Here is a 17,401-nt window from a genome sequence, read left to right as displayed (position 1 = left end):
GTCCAGCCAGCCTCACTCATCCTTCAAATCTCTTCTTTAAAACGTTGTGTTAGGTTTCTTCTCTGCATACATTCCTAGAGCACCTTGCCCCTCTCCGTCATGATATACCCTTGTAACCCAATGCTCAAAGACAGTCACCCTCTGCTAGAATGTAGGACGAATGAGGGCATGTTTATGGTATTTTTTGCTATATTCCTATTGTCTGGTATAATGCCTGCACATGTGCTAGGTGCTTAAAATTTGTTGTTCTTAGGAGAACAGTGGAAGAGGACAGTGATTAAGAACTCCACCCTCAGTTGGACTATGGCTCTGTGTACCTTCCACAAGTTCACTACCTTCCTTTAACTTCAGTTGCCACATCTGTAAAATGGGGATAATAATTCAGCTTCATATAATTGTTATAAGATTAAATGGGATAATGTATGTAAAACACTTAGCCAAGTGCCTAGCACATAGTATGTATTCAACAAGTGTTAATTATTGCTGTTATTACATCTGTAGCAGATTATTTGGGGTTCTCCAAATTTACTCCTTCTTCTTTCTTCTTCTTTGGTTGGCATTCCATTTCTCCCACTAGGATCTGTGTCCTGCTCCTCTCAAGTTTCTATCTATTATAGTTTTTTGTTATCTTGAAATGATTTATCCTTCTTTGAAACACTATGACATTTTTTCCTGCTCACATCTGACTTAACAAAGATTGCCTTGATTGAGGCCATAGGTGGTTTATTGCCCCTTAGGGATTGTAATTTCTCTGTGGGCGAGAATATCTTAAACATTTTTGAAGTGTCTCCAGATAATTATGTGGTGCTGCAGCCCACAGAGTAGAGGCCCCATAAATATTGAGTGAATGATTATTCACTCACTTGTGCAGAAAGGTAAGTGGGCATGGAATGAATATTGCTTGAATAAAGGCCTCCATTAATTTAAAAAACACATTTTTGAGAAGAATGGTTAGTCATAATCAAAGCGGATTTGACATGAAGGTCAGTTTGTCTCACCGGCCCTTCACTGTCCTTGAAATACAATTTACTCAACTCCTGGCATCATGGTTTGACATGGCACATGCTTAATAGAAACATACGCATTGGAAAATCAACACTGTTTGAAGGGCTTTGTTCCAGGCTGTCAGATGCATATGGAAAGAAAAGGACAGTTAAAGTCTCCTGGAAATAAAGAGAAAAGAAACACAGACAAGGAATACGTGTGATAAAGGATGCACATGTGCCATTGAGTCAAGTTTCCTAATGAAGGAAAATGTGACCATTTAGTCTAATTATTGATCGATTCAGACATGGGAAGTGAAGTCCAGGCTCCTCCTTTGGAAGAGAGACATGTGATGCCTAAAAGTACCCCTTTGGTAGGAAAAACATCAAGCACTACTTGTTTTAATGATTATTGTAAGCCTCTCAAGCCCTTATAGAAGTGTTGTCAACTGTCAGAGGTTTCAGATTTCCAGCCAGTTAGACTCTTGCTCTGATTTTTGACTAAGGCAATCACCAGTTAACAGGTCATAAGTAGTGAGGCTGGATGTAACTCATCTAGGCCTATGCCTCTACTCTCTAATGTCCAAAAGAGTGGTTACCTCTTTCACTTTTCATCACCAGGTTTTACTATCTGAGAGGATATATGACATAGTGAGAAGCACATGGGCTTTGGAGTTAGCCAGACCTAATTTAGAGCCCTGGCATCTCCACTTACTACCTAGAGATTTGTGAATTTGTACTTTTTACCTTGAAGTTGAGGATAACAGCATTAAGTTATTTTGAACTTTAGTCATCATTGTTGAAAATATCATCATCATTATTAGTTGCCACCATTGACTGACCTCTTTAATAGGTATAAGGAACTGTTTCAAGTGCCTTACATGGATTAGCCCATTTAAGTTTCTCAACAACATATTAAAAGGTGTATATTATTATTCCCATTTAAAACATCCAGCATGCCAGGCATATTATAGGTGCATGAAATTTATCATTATTATTTAATAACAATATTATTATCTTTCAGAATAAGAATTCTCCAAATATTGTTGGTTTAAAATTTTATTTCAAAGAAAAATAGTTCTAGAATGTTATCACTGAAAGGAATTGACTTTATCTAGTGGAGTGATTTCCATATTTTTAAGCCAGAAACTGTAATTAACATGATCAATATGGGCCAGGCACGGTGGCTCATGCTTATAATCCCAGCACTTTGGAAGGCTGAGGTTGGCGGATCATGAGGTCAAGAGTTAGAGACCAGCCTGGCCAACATAGTGAAACCCCGTCTCTACTAAAAATACAAAAATTAGCCGGGCATGGTGGTACACGCCTGTAGTCCCAGCTACTCTGGAGGCTGAGGCAGGAGAATCGCTTGAACCCGGGAGGTGGAGTTTGCAGTGAGCTGAGATCACTCCACTGCACTCCAGCTCGGGTGACAGAGTGAGACTTCGTTTCAAAACAAAACAAAACAACCATGATCAATATGTCAAAAATATAAAAGCATAACTATTCTATTTGAATCAGAGGCAGAGGACTTGAACCCTGTATAACAACTCATCTGTGCCTAGGGCCCTGAGGAACACAGTTTAAAAATTACTAATTTCAGGCTGGGTGCGGCGGCTCACGCCTGTAATCCCAGCACTTTGGGAGGCCGAGGCAGGTGGATCACGAGGTCAGGAGATTGAGACCATCCTGGCTAACATGGTGAAACCCCGTCTCTACTAAAAATACAAAAAATTAGCCAGGCATCGTGGTGGGCGCCTGTAATCCCAGCTACTTGGGAGGCTGAGGCAGGAGAATGGCGTGAACCCGGGAGGCGGAGCTTCCAGCGAGCTGAGATCGCGCCACTACACTCCAGCCTGGGCAACAGAGCGAGACTCCGTCTCAAAAAAAAAAAAAAAAAATTACTAATTTCATCTGTTACCCATATACATACCTAGAAAAGCAAAGTGATTTATACTGTTTGTTAGCTGCAGACCCTAAATTATAAATTAGATCTCCTGACTTCTAGATCCATTGTTTTCTATGAGATCACAGTATGTGATATAGCATAATTATTGTTTACTAAAAGTACTGACTTAAAGATGATAAAGCCTCTTTATATACTTTATCATATTTGAACTTCGCAAATTTTATGGTAGATATTACCTATTCCTTCTAGTTCACCTAAAATGCTGCATAATATAGAAACAACTTTCTGGAACATTTGGTGGATATGGCAGTAAGAGGGAGAAAAAAAACAACAACTGGAGACCAGAATATAGAAAGAGGGTGATTCCGTTGAAATAAGCCAGTACAGTGGAGTTGACATTCACGCTTAGTGCAATTTCTAGTCTCTGGTGATTTAAAATATGGCTTCTAATGGACACTGTGTAAGCAGACAGGAGACAGCCTGGGGCTAGTATGAGAAACATATAAATCAAGAACTTTAAAGGGTGAGTCCCTCCATGGGTGAGCTAGGAAAAATCCACTCTGCCCAAGGAGACTTGCCTGTCAGTCTTGACTCTAGATAGAGGTCTAGAGGAGAAAATCTTGCGTTCCTAAAAGCTTAGGGCAAGACTTTATTCCACCTGTGTGGCTCAACCTTCAAGCACTAAGACAAAAATGTAGTTGAAAGTCATCTTGGGTTGATAGTTCCCTCAGACCCCTGACAGAAGGAAACACAAATCCTCTCTGAAGAAATGCAGTTTAAAAACCAAAACCTCAAATCTCACACATTAAATTCCAAAAAATATGAGCTTACAGATAAAAGAATAACTCAAAACACAAGAGAATAAGCTATCATGCGTGCTACTCAGCATAAACAACAAATGGCAAAATTAGATGCGCAAAGCCTGAAGATATTAGAATTACCAATATAAAATATTTATATGTAAATGTTTAAAGGAATTTTTTAAAAAGGAAATTTAAAAAATGAAGGAATAAGAGACTATCAAATTTGACTAAGCAGATTGAAAAAGAATCAAATAGGATTCTAAAAATAAAAATACAGTAAGTGAAATTAAAAATGATGTGGGTGACACAGAATATAGCACAGCTCAAGACAGAATTAATAAACTGAAAGATACATCTCGAAATGATACAGAATTCACCATAAAGGAAAAGAAACAGAAGATATGAAAGCAAGTCTAAATAACACAGATGAGAGCTTGAGAAGAAAGAACATTTATCTAATTGGAATTCCACAAAGACAAAATAGAGAAAAATGTGGAAAGGGAATGTTTGAAGAGAGAATATCTAAGAATTTTCCAAAATGATGAAAAATTTCATCATCTTTCAGATTCAAGAATCCCCCCAAATCCTAAATACAAATACATTTATACCTACATATCTTAGATTAAAACAGAAAAATACAAAACAAACCCCAACCAGGCTGGGTGTGGTGGCTCATGCCTGTAATCCCAGGACTTTGGGAGGCCAAGGTGGCGGGGAAATCGCTTGAGCTTAGGAGTTTGAGACAAGCCTGGGCAACATAGTGAGACTTCATCTCTCCAAAAAAAAAAAATATATAAATAACTGGGGGGCCTGGTGGCCCACCTAATCCCTAGTTCTAGGTGACCCACCTAGTCCCAGCTACTCAGTTGCCGAGGTGGGAGGATCACTTTAGCCCATGAGGCCGAGGCTGCAAAGAGCAGTGATTGTGCCACTGCACTCCAGCCTGGGCAACAGAGTGAGACTCTGTCTCAAAATAACAACAAAACCCAACCTAACACACAAATAAAAAAGATCTTAAAAGCATCCACAGAGAAAGGGGTTGCCACATATAAAGGAATGACTATTAGATTAATAAGTGACTCAGCAGCAATAATAGAAGCCAGAAAACATGGAATGACATTTTCAAAATGTTGAGATAAAATAACTGTATACCCAGTAAAACTATTTTTTAAGTATGAAGATAGTCTAAAGACACATTTAGACAAATTGAAATTGAGCACAGTCACTATCAAAAGATACTGAAGGAACTTCTAAAGGCTATATTAGGAAGAAAAATTTCTTGGAAGAAGTAGCAGGGAGCAAGAAAGAGTGTTAAGCAAAGAAAATGTTGAACATGTGGCTAAAGAATATGCCCCAGGAAGCATGTTTAAGAATGTTTTTTAGCAGCTTTGTTTGTCAGTGAAAACCTGCAAATAGCTCAAATGTCCATCCATAGTATAGGCACACCCTGGAGATATTGTGGGTTCAGTTCCAGACTATGGCCATTAAGCGAATATTGCAATAAGTGAGTCACACAAATTATTTTTGTTTCCCAATGTGTTTAAAAGTACAGTCCGATGGCATTTTACTCACTGGAATGTCTTTCAAAATTGGTGCTGATCCTCCTGTTTTGTCAACTAAGTTTATATAATATTCTAAATCCTTTGTTGAATGAATGAACCCATAGCTAAAGGCATTCACGTGGATGAATAGAGAAAAGCACACCATAGTATAATAAAAATAAAATGGATGTTGGCATGGATGTGGTGAACAGGGAGCACTTCTACACTGCTGATGGGAATGTAAACTAGCACAACCACCATGGAAAACAGTGTGGAGATTCCTGAAAGAACTAAAAGTAGAACTAAAAGTAGAATTTGATCCAGCATTCTCACTACTGTGTATCTACCCAGAGGAAATGAACTCGTTATACGAAAAAGGCGCTTGCACATGCGTATTGATAGCAGCACAATTCACAATTGCAAAAACGTGGAACCAACCCAAATGCCCATCAATCAGTGAGTGGATAAAGAAACTGTGATATAGATGATGGAATACTACTCAGCAATAAAGAGGAATGAATTAATGGCATTCACAGCAACCTGGATGAGATTGGAGACTATTATTCTCAGTGAAGTAACCCAGGAATAGAAAACCAACCCTCATATGTTCACATTCATAAGTGGGAGTTAGGTTATGAGGATGCAAAGGCATAAGAATGACATAATGGACTTTAGGAATTTAGGGGGAAAGGGGCATGGGATTGAGAGGTAAAAGACTACAAATTGGATGCAGAGTATACTACTTGGGTGATGTGTGCACCAAAATCTCACAAATCACCACTAAAGAACTTATGTAACAAGACACCACCTGTTCCCCAAAAACCTATGGATATAAAATATTTTTTAAAAAAGCATACCATAGAAGATATGTACAGTAAGATTTCCCTCATATGAAGTTTAAAATGGGCAAAGCTAAATGGTATATTGTTTAGGCATAAACACAAATATGTAGTAAAGCTATAAAAAGCTTCAAGGGAGTGATTAGCTCAAAATTGAGGATAGTTATCTCTAGTGGCTGGGAGGGAGATTCATTGGGGAGGTACAATTAAGCAGTTTTGATAATCTGCTTGTATTCATTTTATTTTATATATTCATATATATTAATTTTATTACTTTTTGTATTATAAATTTTAAAAGAAAACAATTATAAAAAGAGTAGTCATGTAAGAATGTAGTGAGAAGAGGATGCAGGATCAGCATGGATAAAAGCATTCAGGTAGGAACAGCCTCAGCAAATTTGAGTATGGGTGGAGGAAAGCCTCTTATGCCTGGGACAGCCCAAAGTTTCCTATATCTATTCTGCCACTCTCCTATCCAGTTTATCCTTGCATACTGCCAAAGTGTATTTTCCTGCATAGTGACATATAATAAAAAATGTTACAAACTTTATTTTGGGGAGTTACTTTATTTCCTCCTTTTCTGATGTACAGCTTTGTTTTTTCTAGGTCATAACTTTTGTGCAGAAGGACCTAAATGTGGTGAAAACTCAGAGTGCAAAAACTGGAATACAAAAGCTACTTGTGAGTGCAAGAGTGGTTACATTTCTGTCCAGGGAGACTCTGCCTACTGTGAAGGTAAGTAAGCTATTTAATGAAGTCACTTGTGAGAGGTTGACTAAGAAGTGTATGCCTGGTAGATGTGGTTAAAGAGTGAAAACTATCACTTGGCTGTGGTCCTATGCAATCCTATAAGAAATCATATCAATTGCTGAGGGTTCTCTGTTCTTCTGGTTTATCCATGCTGCTCAGTAGCATGAGAAAGCAAGACCTTTGAAGGTAGTTAGGAAACACAGCAAAGAAACAAAGGCAACAGGGACATATCAAATCCCATGTTCTGCTGCTGTGTATATAACAATCACTAGATCAACCATAGACACTCATATTCTGTTTTCTTATTTGGTGAGATTGCCATCTTCATATTTAATTAAATCTACATGGTGGATTCTGTTTTCGAATGATACTTTGACATTAACTCATACTAGGCTGCTGTCTCCTTGACCTGAGAAGATCAGGTTTTTATTCTTTTTGGTGGGTGTCTTAATGACTGATTCATGCATTGCCAATTCCCAATCTCTACTAAAAGTCACAGTGATGGAGGGACTCATAACTTTGGCACATGGGCTGATGCCATTACAATGGGATGGTGGTCTCAAGCATCAATGACCCACATTTCTGCCCTAGAGAGAACAACTCCTCTGTCTTAAGAGAGCACCGTTTTTTCAGGCTCAGTACTGCAACCTGCTAGTGGTGAGCACTGCACATCTCTATAACCTTAACATGCCAGAGGAGTGGGAGTTAGTTCCACCTGGTCTGTATGTATAGTATCATAATATCTGAGCCCATCCATTTCCAACGTGCTCATGGCTCCCTTCCACCAGTTTGCAAAAGCTTTAATAAGCAAAGTGATGGCTGGGCTATTTTTCTGTTTGTTCTGCTTCCAATTATTCCTGTTGTCTTCATTAATAATATATTGCACCATGATGATTTGGGTAGTTGTCTTCAACGAATGCTGCAAAATCCTGGTCACTTTCCTCTAAGTGGTTTGGCTCTCAAATAGGTCAGGTATTCTAAAGGTAAAGACAGTATTTCCTGTAATGGTAAATAGTAATGGTGATAGTAACGGTAAATTTCTTTCTTGTCTGCTATCTCATAGTTGACCCTTGAACAACACGGGTTTAAACTTTACACGCCGACTTATACATGAATTTTTTTCAACCAAACACAAGTCAAAAATACAGAATTCATGGGATATAAACCTGCCTTTATGGAGGGCCAACTTTTCCCATACAGTGGGTTCTGCAGAGCCTACTTTGGCATTTGAGTATGTGTAGATTTGTGTATACACAGGGGCCTAGAACCAATTCCTTGCATATACCCAGGAATGACTATATGTTGTTAATCCCTGCTTAACTTTTTGGCTTTGACTAAAGACCTCTAGTCGTCAAGAGGATGTATCTTATTACTACTAGAGACCAGTACCTTGTAGGAACCATCTGTTTTTTTCATTTCTTCTGGAAGACTTTCTTTGTTACTACCATAATTTGTATTAACAATATATTCTAATAATATGTGATAATTTTGTCTTCTTATTTTTCACCGTTTTTTTTTTTTGGCTTGTTTTATGGATTTGAAGTTTTAAGGAGACATGCCACTTGGGAGAATGAAACTGCCCCTTTGCTTATGAACCTTTCATCTACTCTTTAATACATCTTAGTTATTTGTTAATTTGGGGTGATGGGAGTATCAATTTCAATACTTCATATGAATATTTATGTTTAGATCTTACCTTATGCTATTTTCTATCAGAAAATTTAAGTAATTTTAAAAATTAAAAATGTGAATATTCCCACTATTTACCATGGAAAAATCTTGTAAGCCACATAATGGTCTAAAATATTTACTTTCTTACCTTTTCCTGTATGCAGGGATAGACTTCAAACAATTATAAAAATGATAGAAGAAACCTCAAAAACAATGTGAATCCTGATTATGCCACTGGCAGACCTTTTAGTTGTTCGTTGAAATCAGCATAGCCACCATTCCTGGTCCCACTTCTCTATTGAGACCCGGCAGAATATGGGAGAAAACTGCCGGTGCTAATGCTGTTTGGGATTCTTTGATTCATGTCTCATTCATATCATTTTTTATTACAAAAGACCGGCTCCATGAGGAGCCATCTGCAATATCAACCTGCTCTTTCTCTGTGAGGCCTTATTTTATAATGTTGAGTGGATTTTAGGTCTGAATCACTGTTTTCTTGGGCATGCTCCTGTTTAGCTCAGTGTATGAGCCTGGCCTTAGGCCAGTTTGCATTGTGGTGCTATTGCTGTTGGGTAATGGCAATGTGACTGGGCTTCAGTCATTTCCGTGTTGTATGGAGACTTTCCATAAGCTCCAGGGGATGTGTTCTTGGAGAGAAGGATAGCACCTAAGGAGAAATGGCTAAACACTGGACCCCTCCTAGCATGTAGGAACATAGCTCATGGGTTAAAGCAGGGGTCAAATACTGGGCATCCGGCTGGGAGGCACAGAGAACCCATTAGAGTGAATGCCAACATTTAGAGCAGATGCCTTTCTCTCATTCCTTCTGCCATCTTCAGCATTTGAACTTTGATCTTTGGGCTTATGTTTCCATGATTGCATGATGACTTCCACAGCTCTAAGCATGGTACTCTCACAGCAGCATCCTAAGCAAGGAAGAGAGGAAGGCGCAGGGCTTAAAAACCTTGTCTGTGTGAGGTTCTGTCATTTTATGCTCAAAGGAAGTCCTTTGTAGAAAGTCATTCCCCCACTCTACCCCTATTACCACCATAACCACATGCAGAAGACTTCCTCTGTGTTATTTTTCAGACCCAGGTTACATCACTTCTATCTTCACCACACACACACTTCTAGACAAATGTTTGAGAAAAGAGAATGAGATGGCTGTCACTGGTTTGGGCTAATTGTGTTTATTCCCTGGAGCTGGAGAAGAGGTTTGTCTTCATGAAACCAAATGAGCTTTGCCGGTTACCTCAACAAAATAGGGTTTTAGCAACCATTCTTTGATGATTACATTTAGATGAATTAAATGAGATAAATGGTCATGGAGGCCATTTCCCCAGCTCTCTCCCAAGAATTGCCCTTTGAAGTGATCGGGTAGACAAGCTTACAGGTGGCCAAGTGCCTCCTAGGAACAGAGACTCTCTGAGGCTGCATTCATTGTCTCTCCACAGCCTAGAAAGAAGTAAATACTTATGAGCTGCTTGAAGCAAGTTATTTTTACTTTGAGTAAATGGGATGAAAATGACTCATACGATAAAAGCCACAGTGAACAAGACTGGCTTGCAAATTAAAACAAAATATTACACACATCGTCCAGGCCATCTTAAAAAGCCTGTTCAGCCTCTCAGTGGAAAAGGAAGCACAAAAGGCTTTCAATTTCCTTAACTTCCTAAGGTAGAAGCAGAGAGGTGGCGTATTATGGGCTCCTGCTCTGTAGAGATTGTCGTGGAAACTGCCGTAGACAAGATAGCTGAACTCCTGGCCAATGAATAGAAGATAATAAGAACTTTTGTCAGGTATGATACAATTCACAGGAGGCTGTTTCATTTTGCCTCTTCTGACTTCAGCAGGAACATTCTCCATTTTGAAAACTGCTCTAGATGGATTTTAATGTTTTAGGAATCTTGTCGGCTGAGGCTTTTTCCCTTTGTAATGACATTTTCAACAGGTTGGTCTTAAGTAGTTTCTGATGCATTAGAAGTAGTGTCTGAGGAAAGTATAGCAATAGGGGTCCTACTCTTGAATTTGGAGTCTATCTAGATAGAGTCTCATAAACTTTTTCTTCCTGTAATAAAAAGTTACTTAGAAGCATAAAGAACAATGTAATATCATACACATCATGCCATCTGTCAGGTGGGGAAAGCACTACAATTAACATTAAATGATAATACCTTTTACTTGCAGAGTGTTTTGAATTTTTCAGACTCCTTTTATATGTTACACTTTTTGAACGTTACAATAAATCTGTGAGAAAGTTGCAGCGTTGGCCACATTAACTCCATTTTATGAGTACAGACAAGGGGATTCAGAGAAATGAAGTAAAAAGATCATCCTCAACTCATTTCTACTCCAGAGCTTTCTGCCTGACTTAGCTGCTCCCTCTTCTTCCACTACCCACACTGTTCCAGTACTGTGCTAGTGTTCAAAATGTTGGTTACCCACCTGATTTTGCCGACATCAGTTTTGGCTAATGAAATGTGAGTGGACATGACATGTAGTTTCAGAGTAGAACCTCAAGGAGCTTTTGCAGAATTCCACATCATTCTCTTTTCTCCCTGAAACAAAAACTGGCAATGTTCCAGGTCAGGGCTTCTCCGTTAGCTGACATCCCAGAATGAAGATGACATGGAACCGTGTGACAACTGACAGGTGATGGGTATGTGGCATGAGTGAGAAATAATCTTGTATGCCACTGACATTTGTAGGATTTGGGGGTGGGGAGTTATACTACCTTGTGCGTAATAGCATAAGCCTACTGATATGTCTCCCCGAATTAATGGATCCAAATCTTGTGGGTTCAGAAGGATAGCAAAATTCAGAGCTCACAACTGAAAGTAGTTTTTAATAGAACAAGCATTGGGAGTTATCAAAGTACAAATTGTTGAGTCATCAGGAGTTTGCTCTGGCACTGCTGCCAAGCAACAGATTTTTACAGACCACAAGTTATAAAGTAGTGTTTTGTCATGCCAAATTCAACATGGTAAATGGATTTCCCAATTAAGATGATAATGAAACAGTGCATGTCAGAAATTTAGCAAATTGTCTGGTATTCACTAAATATTGACTAGATCACAGTTATTATTACCATTATTATTTACTTAAATCATTAATGTTTATGAGGATCTTTCTTGGAATTGCAGGAGTGTGTGCTCATTGAGACCAATACTTTGAGAAAGAGAAAAAGACCAAATTGGCAGGTAGCAGGGGAGAATACATTTAGATGGAAGGACTAGGGTTCATCAATTCTTCCAGGTGCATATTGTTAGCAGTGGGGCACCAAGCGTAATATTGTATAGGTGAACTCGTTCCTTCCTTGGAAAAACACAAGTGGAATTGTATTCAAGGAAATATTTTGGAAAAAAATGACCTGAATTGGTATGAATTTAATAATTTCATGTAACAAAACTGACATGTCTGAAACAGAGCAGCTGATTAGCAAGGTGATTTATAACTTCTTTCATATGACTAGAGGTGGTGGTGAAGGGTCTGACCCTTAGAATGGTAAGAGGCTGGGAAAGTGGTAGAGAGATCAGAGTTCAAACAGAACACAGCCCACAGAATAGCTAAGTGGGTAGATATTTACTAGACGTGGAGACTAATGTGAATGTACTTCTATAGAAACAAGATCCTGCAAATTCTTAATTAAGAGATTGTGTAGGGGAAATGGGCTAGTTTACTTAATTACACTTCTAATTATCCAATATTTAGGTAACTTCTTTTACATTTAAATATTTTGCATTTTATAAAATGTGTGAAAATCATGATCTACATAGCCCAGTTTCTTTTCAAGTGTGGGCTTCAGTCTCCTAAAGTTCTACTTTAGACAGCAAAGCATTGCTTTAGTCCATTCATGCCGCTGTAACAGAACACCTGAGGCTGGGTAATTTACGAAGAATGGAAATTTATTTTCTCATGATGCTGGAGGCTAAGAAGTCCAAAATGAAGGCGCCAGCATCTGGTGAGGGCCCTTTTGATTCATCATCACAGGTGGAAGGCAGAAGAGCAAGAAGTGGGCAAGAGGGGGCCAGAACTGGCCTTTTTATATGAGGGCAGAGCCATCATGGCCTAATCACCTCTTAAAAGTTCCACTTCTTAATATTGTTACAATGGTGACTAAATTTCAACATGAATTTTGGAGGGGACAAACATTCAAACCCTAGTAGAGATCAAAAGCCTCTTCTGATTGGTCATTGTCGGGAAAACCTTAATTCTTAACTCCTGCTCCCATTATTTCCAGGTATTCAGAATGCTTGAGATAAGAATACCTTGGGGTATCTTTTTTTTTCTGTTTTCTCATTAGCCTGCGTCACTAATGGAGAGATCTTCCAGCACCCAGGTATCTGTCAATCCCCACCTCCCCTTTCCAAGGCACAGAGATTCCTAGCCTTTGCTTTGTTCAGGATAACTAACATGTCACCTTTCTCCCAGCAGGAGATGCAGCTGAGTCTTGTTCCTGGGCTTGGCTTTTCTCTGCCTCCGCTTTGTTATTTCCTAGGCTACTTAGCCAAAGTGCATCTATTCCTGCTCTCCCACCCACTTGAAATTTTCTTAATCACCACCTCCCCACCCGCTGCCGCCCCCTGCCCCGACACACACACATGATTTTCTTCTTGAAAGTATAACACAAAGAAAAATAAAGTTCAAATTCAAATCCTGGTTATTCCACCTAGGTTAAAAGAAGGGGTAAATTCCTAAGCTCCGTCCTTAGGAATGAACCCCAGTCAAACCAACTGGGACAGTGGTCAGGATGGAAGTTCAAATATCACTGTTTTGTTTTTGTTTTGTTTTGTTTTATTTTATTTTATTTTTTTACCATGCTTCATGCTTCAAGAATTTATTTGCAAGATATGTGCAGAATTTTTAGTTATTTCTTTGTGACAGAAGTGGTGTAGGCATTGATGAGGTTTTCCGGCCAGTTCATAGAAGCCCAGGGGGTAGATATTTACTAGACACAGAGACTCATGTGAATGAACTTCTAGGGAAACAAGACCCTGCAATTCTTAGTTAAGAGATTGTATGGGGGAAATGGGCTAGTTTGCTTAATTATGCTTCTAATTATCCAATACTTAGGTAACTTTTTTTTTTTTTTACATTTTTTGCATTTAAATACTTTGCATTTTATAAAATGTGTGAACATCATGATCTATGTAGCATCGTGATCTTCATGTAGCTGAAGTATTGTACTACAAAGATATCCTGAGTTCCAGGGTCTTGAAAACAGAGAATCAGATGCTTTTCTCCCAATTTTGGGTAAGGGTACATCCACTTAGTTGCTCAGGTCATAAGACATAGACATCGTCCTTGATTCCACTCTTTTCTTTATCCCCAACATCTGCTACATCAGAAAGTCCTGTTAGCCTTACTTCCAAAATTAATCACAAATTCACTCATGTCTTGCTGTCTTCACCACTACCACCCTAGACCAAGCTTCCTTTATCTTTTGGCTAGTGATCCCGGTAGCATCCACTCTTGCCCACCATAGTCCATCTTCAAACATATTTAAAGTGAGCTTTTTAAGGTATAAGCAGATTATGCTACTCTCCTGTTGAAATTTGTCTCAAAGCTCCCATGCCTCTTAGAATAATACCCAAATTTGGTCCTGTGTCAGGCCCTATGTGAACTGGAACCTGCCTACTTCTCCAAATTCATCTTGTTTCACTGTCTCCAGTGTTCACTCTTTTCCCATCACACTGGAATTCTTTGTGTCCCTCCAATAGGCCTGTGCAGTAGTTCTTTCCTCAACCTGGGAGGCCCTTCACTCAGATCTTTCCAAATCTGCTTTCTAGGCCTTGTTCAATATGTAGTTCAAATGTCACTTCTTTAGAAAGATCTCTCCTAACCACGCTGGCTAAATTAGCCCTACTCGTATCATCAGTTACTCCCTATACCATTTGAGTTTGATTTAATGTATTTTCTTTGTAGCACTTATTCTCTAAAATTGTGTTGTTTTCATATTTGTGTTTTTCTGTTTAAAGGTTTATTATCTGACTTAACCCCTTTGGAATATAAACTGCATGAGGGCAGTAATTTTATTTTATTCACTATCTCTAGCACCTAAAATAGTGCATGGTACATTATAGACACACAAACATATTTGTTTAAAGAAAGAAAGGGAGGAAGGAAGGAAGAAAGTGCTTTTCTGTATCTGACACTGTTTTCTTATGTCAAGTTCATCTTACTAGCATTGCTCACGGGCTGCTTTTTAAAGTGCAGAGTTTGTAGGTCAGAGGCTGCTTCTGCTCACTTTTGCTAATACTCAGTTCATGTAATGCTGAAATGCTGCCTGTTAACTTTATTCCATATGAACGTCACTGCCTTTATTTGCTACAGAATGCCTTTCCTTCACTACATGACAAGAGGGTAGCTGTCCCTTCATTTTGATGAAAAGATTACAGTTTTTCAAAAAATCATTTTATCAGCTGCTTATAGAAAATAGGTTTTCTATAGATTTTCGAATGGATGTTCCTGGTTAACACGTGGCTCCCCTCAAAACCGTGATTTAGGGACCCTGGCTCCTTTCCTCTTGTGGTTCTAGCACGGGCAGTATGTGCCTGCCAAGGTCACCAGGGAAGGGGAAAAGAATGGAAGGTTACCAGTGGGAGGTTTTTATGGGCCAGGGCTGATCACATTTCACTGACCAGAACTCAGATGGTGGCTATATCTAACTGCAAGAGAGGATGGTAAATGTCATCTAGCTGTGTGCCCAGGAGGAAAGAAAAATCTGTTTTGGTGAGTGGTTTTTTGATCTTGCCAGCTTTTCCAGTTATTTAATGAAAAAAAAAATCTCCTCATTAATTATAAGCTTTTTACTTTTTATTTATTTCCTTTTTCCCCATAAATGAGTTCTAGCTTCAGTTGATTGTGCTGAAGCTTGCTCACTTGGAGACCAGATAGGATTTGACTACTTAACCATGGCCCTTTCACTTTCCTGTTGCATTATCTCCAGGCTTCCCTGTGGCCCCCACTGTATCACCTCATTTGGATTTGTTCTATCCTCAATATTCCTCATGTCTCAAGGTGACCCATCTCCTTTCTTTCCAAGCAAAATTCACAGTTTCCCACGTGCTACAGTTATGAGTTTTATGCTAGAAAGAAAGCAATTCATGGAACAAGCTTACACACATTTGTAAATGATGGATATCCAGCTAACATTACCAGCGGTAAATGTATTCTTTAAAGAGGATGCTTGTTAATTAAGAAAGTCTTCAAACCGTTAAATTCCAAGCAGCATAGCAAAAGAAAGTAAAAATTAAAGTAATGTGAACATGGAAGAGAGAACTGCTTAGAGGACTAAGCAGATTGTCTCTGCCTGGGAGTTTGTCTTGGTGGTCAGCTATCCTCAAATATTTCTGCTTTCTAACATTTTTCTTCCCTCCATTTTTTTTCCCCTGACAACTCCCAGGGGAGTGATGTAGTAAAAAACAAAGCAAAAAACATTGAAATAGGGACAGGAAGATCTTGATGGATACTGACTCTATCATTTAGCAGCCGGGTAACATTGGAGAGTCACCCAATTCTTCTGTGTTTTGGTTTCTTTCATGATCTAAACAGGACTTTTCAACAAGGCCAAAATAAAGGCCTTACTTTGCCAATTGGTTGTGGAAGCTAAATAAGATATTGAATGTGAAAGCATTTTGCAAAGGCTAAAGCAGCATAGGCATGTACTGTAACATTATTTATATTATCATGCATTATTATACCAACAATAAATATTATTTTAATAATTGGCAGTGTTTGTTCTAGAACACTAGAACACAGGTCTTTAGATCTTCATGGCGTATATAAATATCTAATCTATCTGTCTGTCTATCCATCCATCCACCCATATTCTGAACATAGAGATATATCTACCAATGAGTATATTGAGCCATAGTTTGTGTGGAGCCATTGTGGGCTTTATAAAAGTGGGGCTTCTGTGTTGTACAACTCCACGGGGCATTATTTATGTAGTAGTCTAGGTGAGTGGCAGCTGCTGGAATTATGCAGTATAAAGTCTGCAAGGTTGTACACTGCAGCCCTACCAAAGGCATAAAGGAAAGGGTCAGGCCCAGAGTCTTGTCTCATTCTTTAAGTGAAAATTAATTGACCATCTACTGTGGCTGGGTCTTGTGTTGGCTTCCAGGAATCCAAAGATGATTAAGCCATAGATCGTATCCTCAAGAAGCTTAACAGTTTAAAAGGGGGAAAAGAGCCTTGTATAAGATAAGAAAATTACAATAGGATTTGTTCCATCCTAGGATTTAAATAGTGTTGTAGGAATACAATGGTGAGAGCAATACATTCTGCTAATGGGAGTCTGCACAGGCTGCCCAGAGGAAGTGACATTTGAATTGAGTCCTTAAGAATGAGATATTCTGCAAGAAGAGGTATGCAGGAAGGCCATTCTCAGTAGGGGGATCAGCAGATGCAAAAGCTCAAAGTGAGAAGTTTGACATGTCTGGACCAAAGGATTTTGGTAGGAGATGAGAGTAAAAATATGGTTGATAGTTGGATGGGGAAAAGCATTGTGAATGTGCTAAGAAGTTTCAATTTTGTTTTGTAGGCCAGTATATATGCATATAGGATGCTGGTATCACAGTGGGTGCAAAACTGGATCCATTGGGTTATGGAAAAAAAATTAGAACTTTTATTTATGCTTATTTTCATCTCATCCTCTTAATGAAATAGTTGTTGTCTCGATGAGTTTTCAAACATGGCTATGATGAGTAAGAAGGAAATAAAGCATCGTTGAGGTCATAAGGATGAACTTGCATGGCCTTGCTTGGTGTCTGTCCCCAAACTCTCGCAGTCAGGCTGCATCTGATTCTTGATCATACTTCCCTCTGATATCTCAGATACCTGGCATTTTTCCAGGTGAATCTATCTTGCTCTGCTTGTGGCTGGATGGTGCCCAGAAGCCAAG

At 38.9% G+C, this 17,401-nt stretch overlaps 1 protein-coding gene across 7 annotated transcripts in view; it reads left to right on the top strand.

The window, feature by feature from the left end:
* Nucleotides 1–17,401, top strand: part of LOC129048673 (protein kinase C-binding protein NELL1-like) — a 462,277-nt gene that overhangs the window by 297,593 nt on the left and 147,283 nt on the right. For all 7 annotated transcript variants that reach the window (XR_008511202.1, XR_008511203.1, XM_054524597.2 and 4 more), the window contains one exon: nt 6,682–6,810. Coding sequence is in view for 5 of the 7 variants with exons in the window: in XM_054524597.2 (XP_054380572.1) it covers nt 6,682–6,810 (129 nt within the window). In the remaining 2 variants the exon portion in view is untranslated. The remainder of the gene's footprint in view (nt 1–6,681; nt 6,811–17,401) is intronic.

Source organism: Pongo abelii, chromosome 9 (assembly GCF_028885655.2).
Source record: "Pongo abelii isolate AG06213 chromosome 9, NHGRI_mPonAbe1-v2.0_pri, whole genome shotgun sequence".
NCBI lineage: Eukaryota > Metazoa > Chordata > Mammalia > Primates > Hominidae > Pongo > Pongo abelii.
This window is presented reverse-complemented; position numbering and strand designations above follow the sequence as displayed.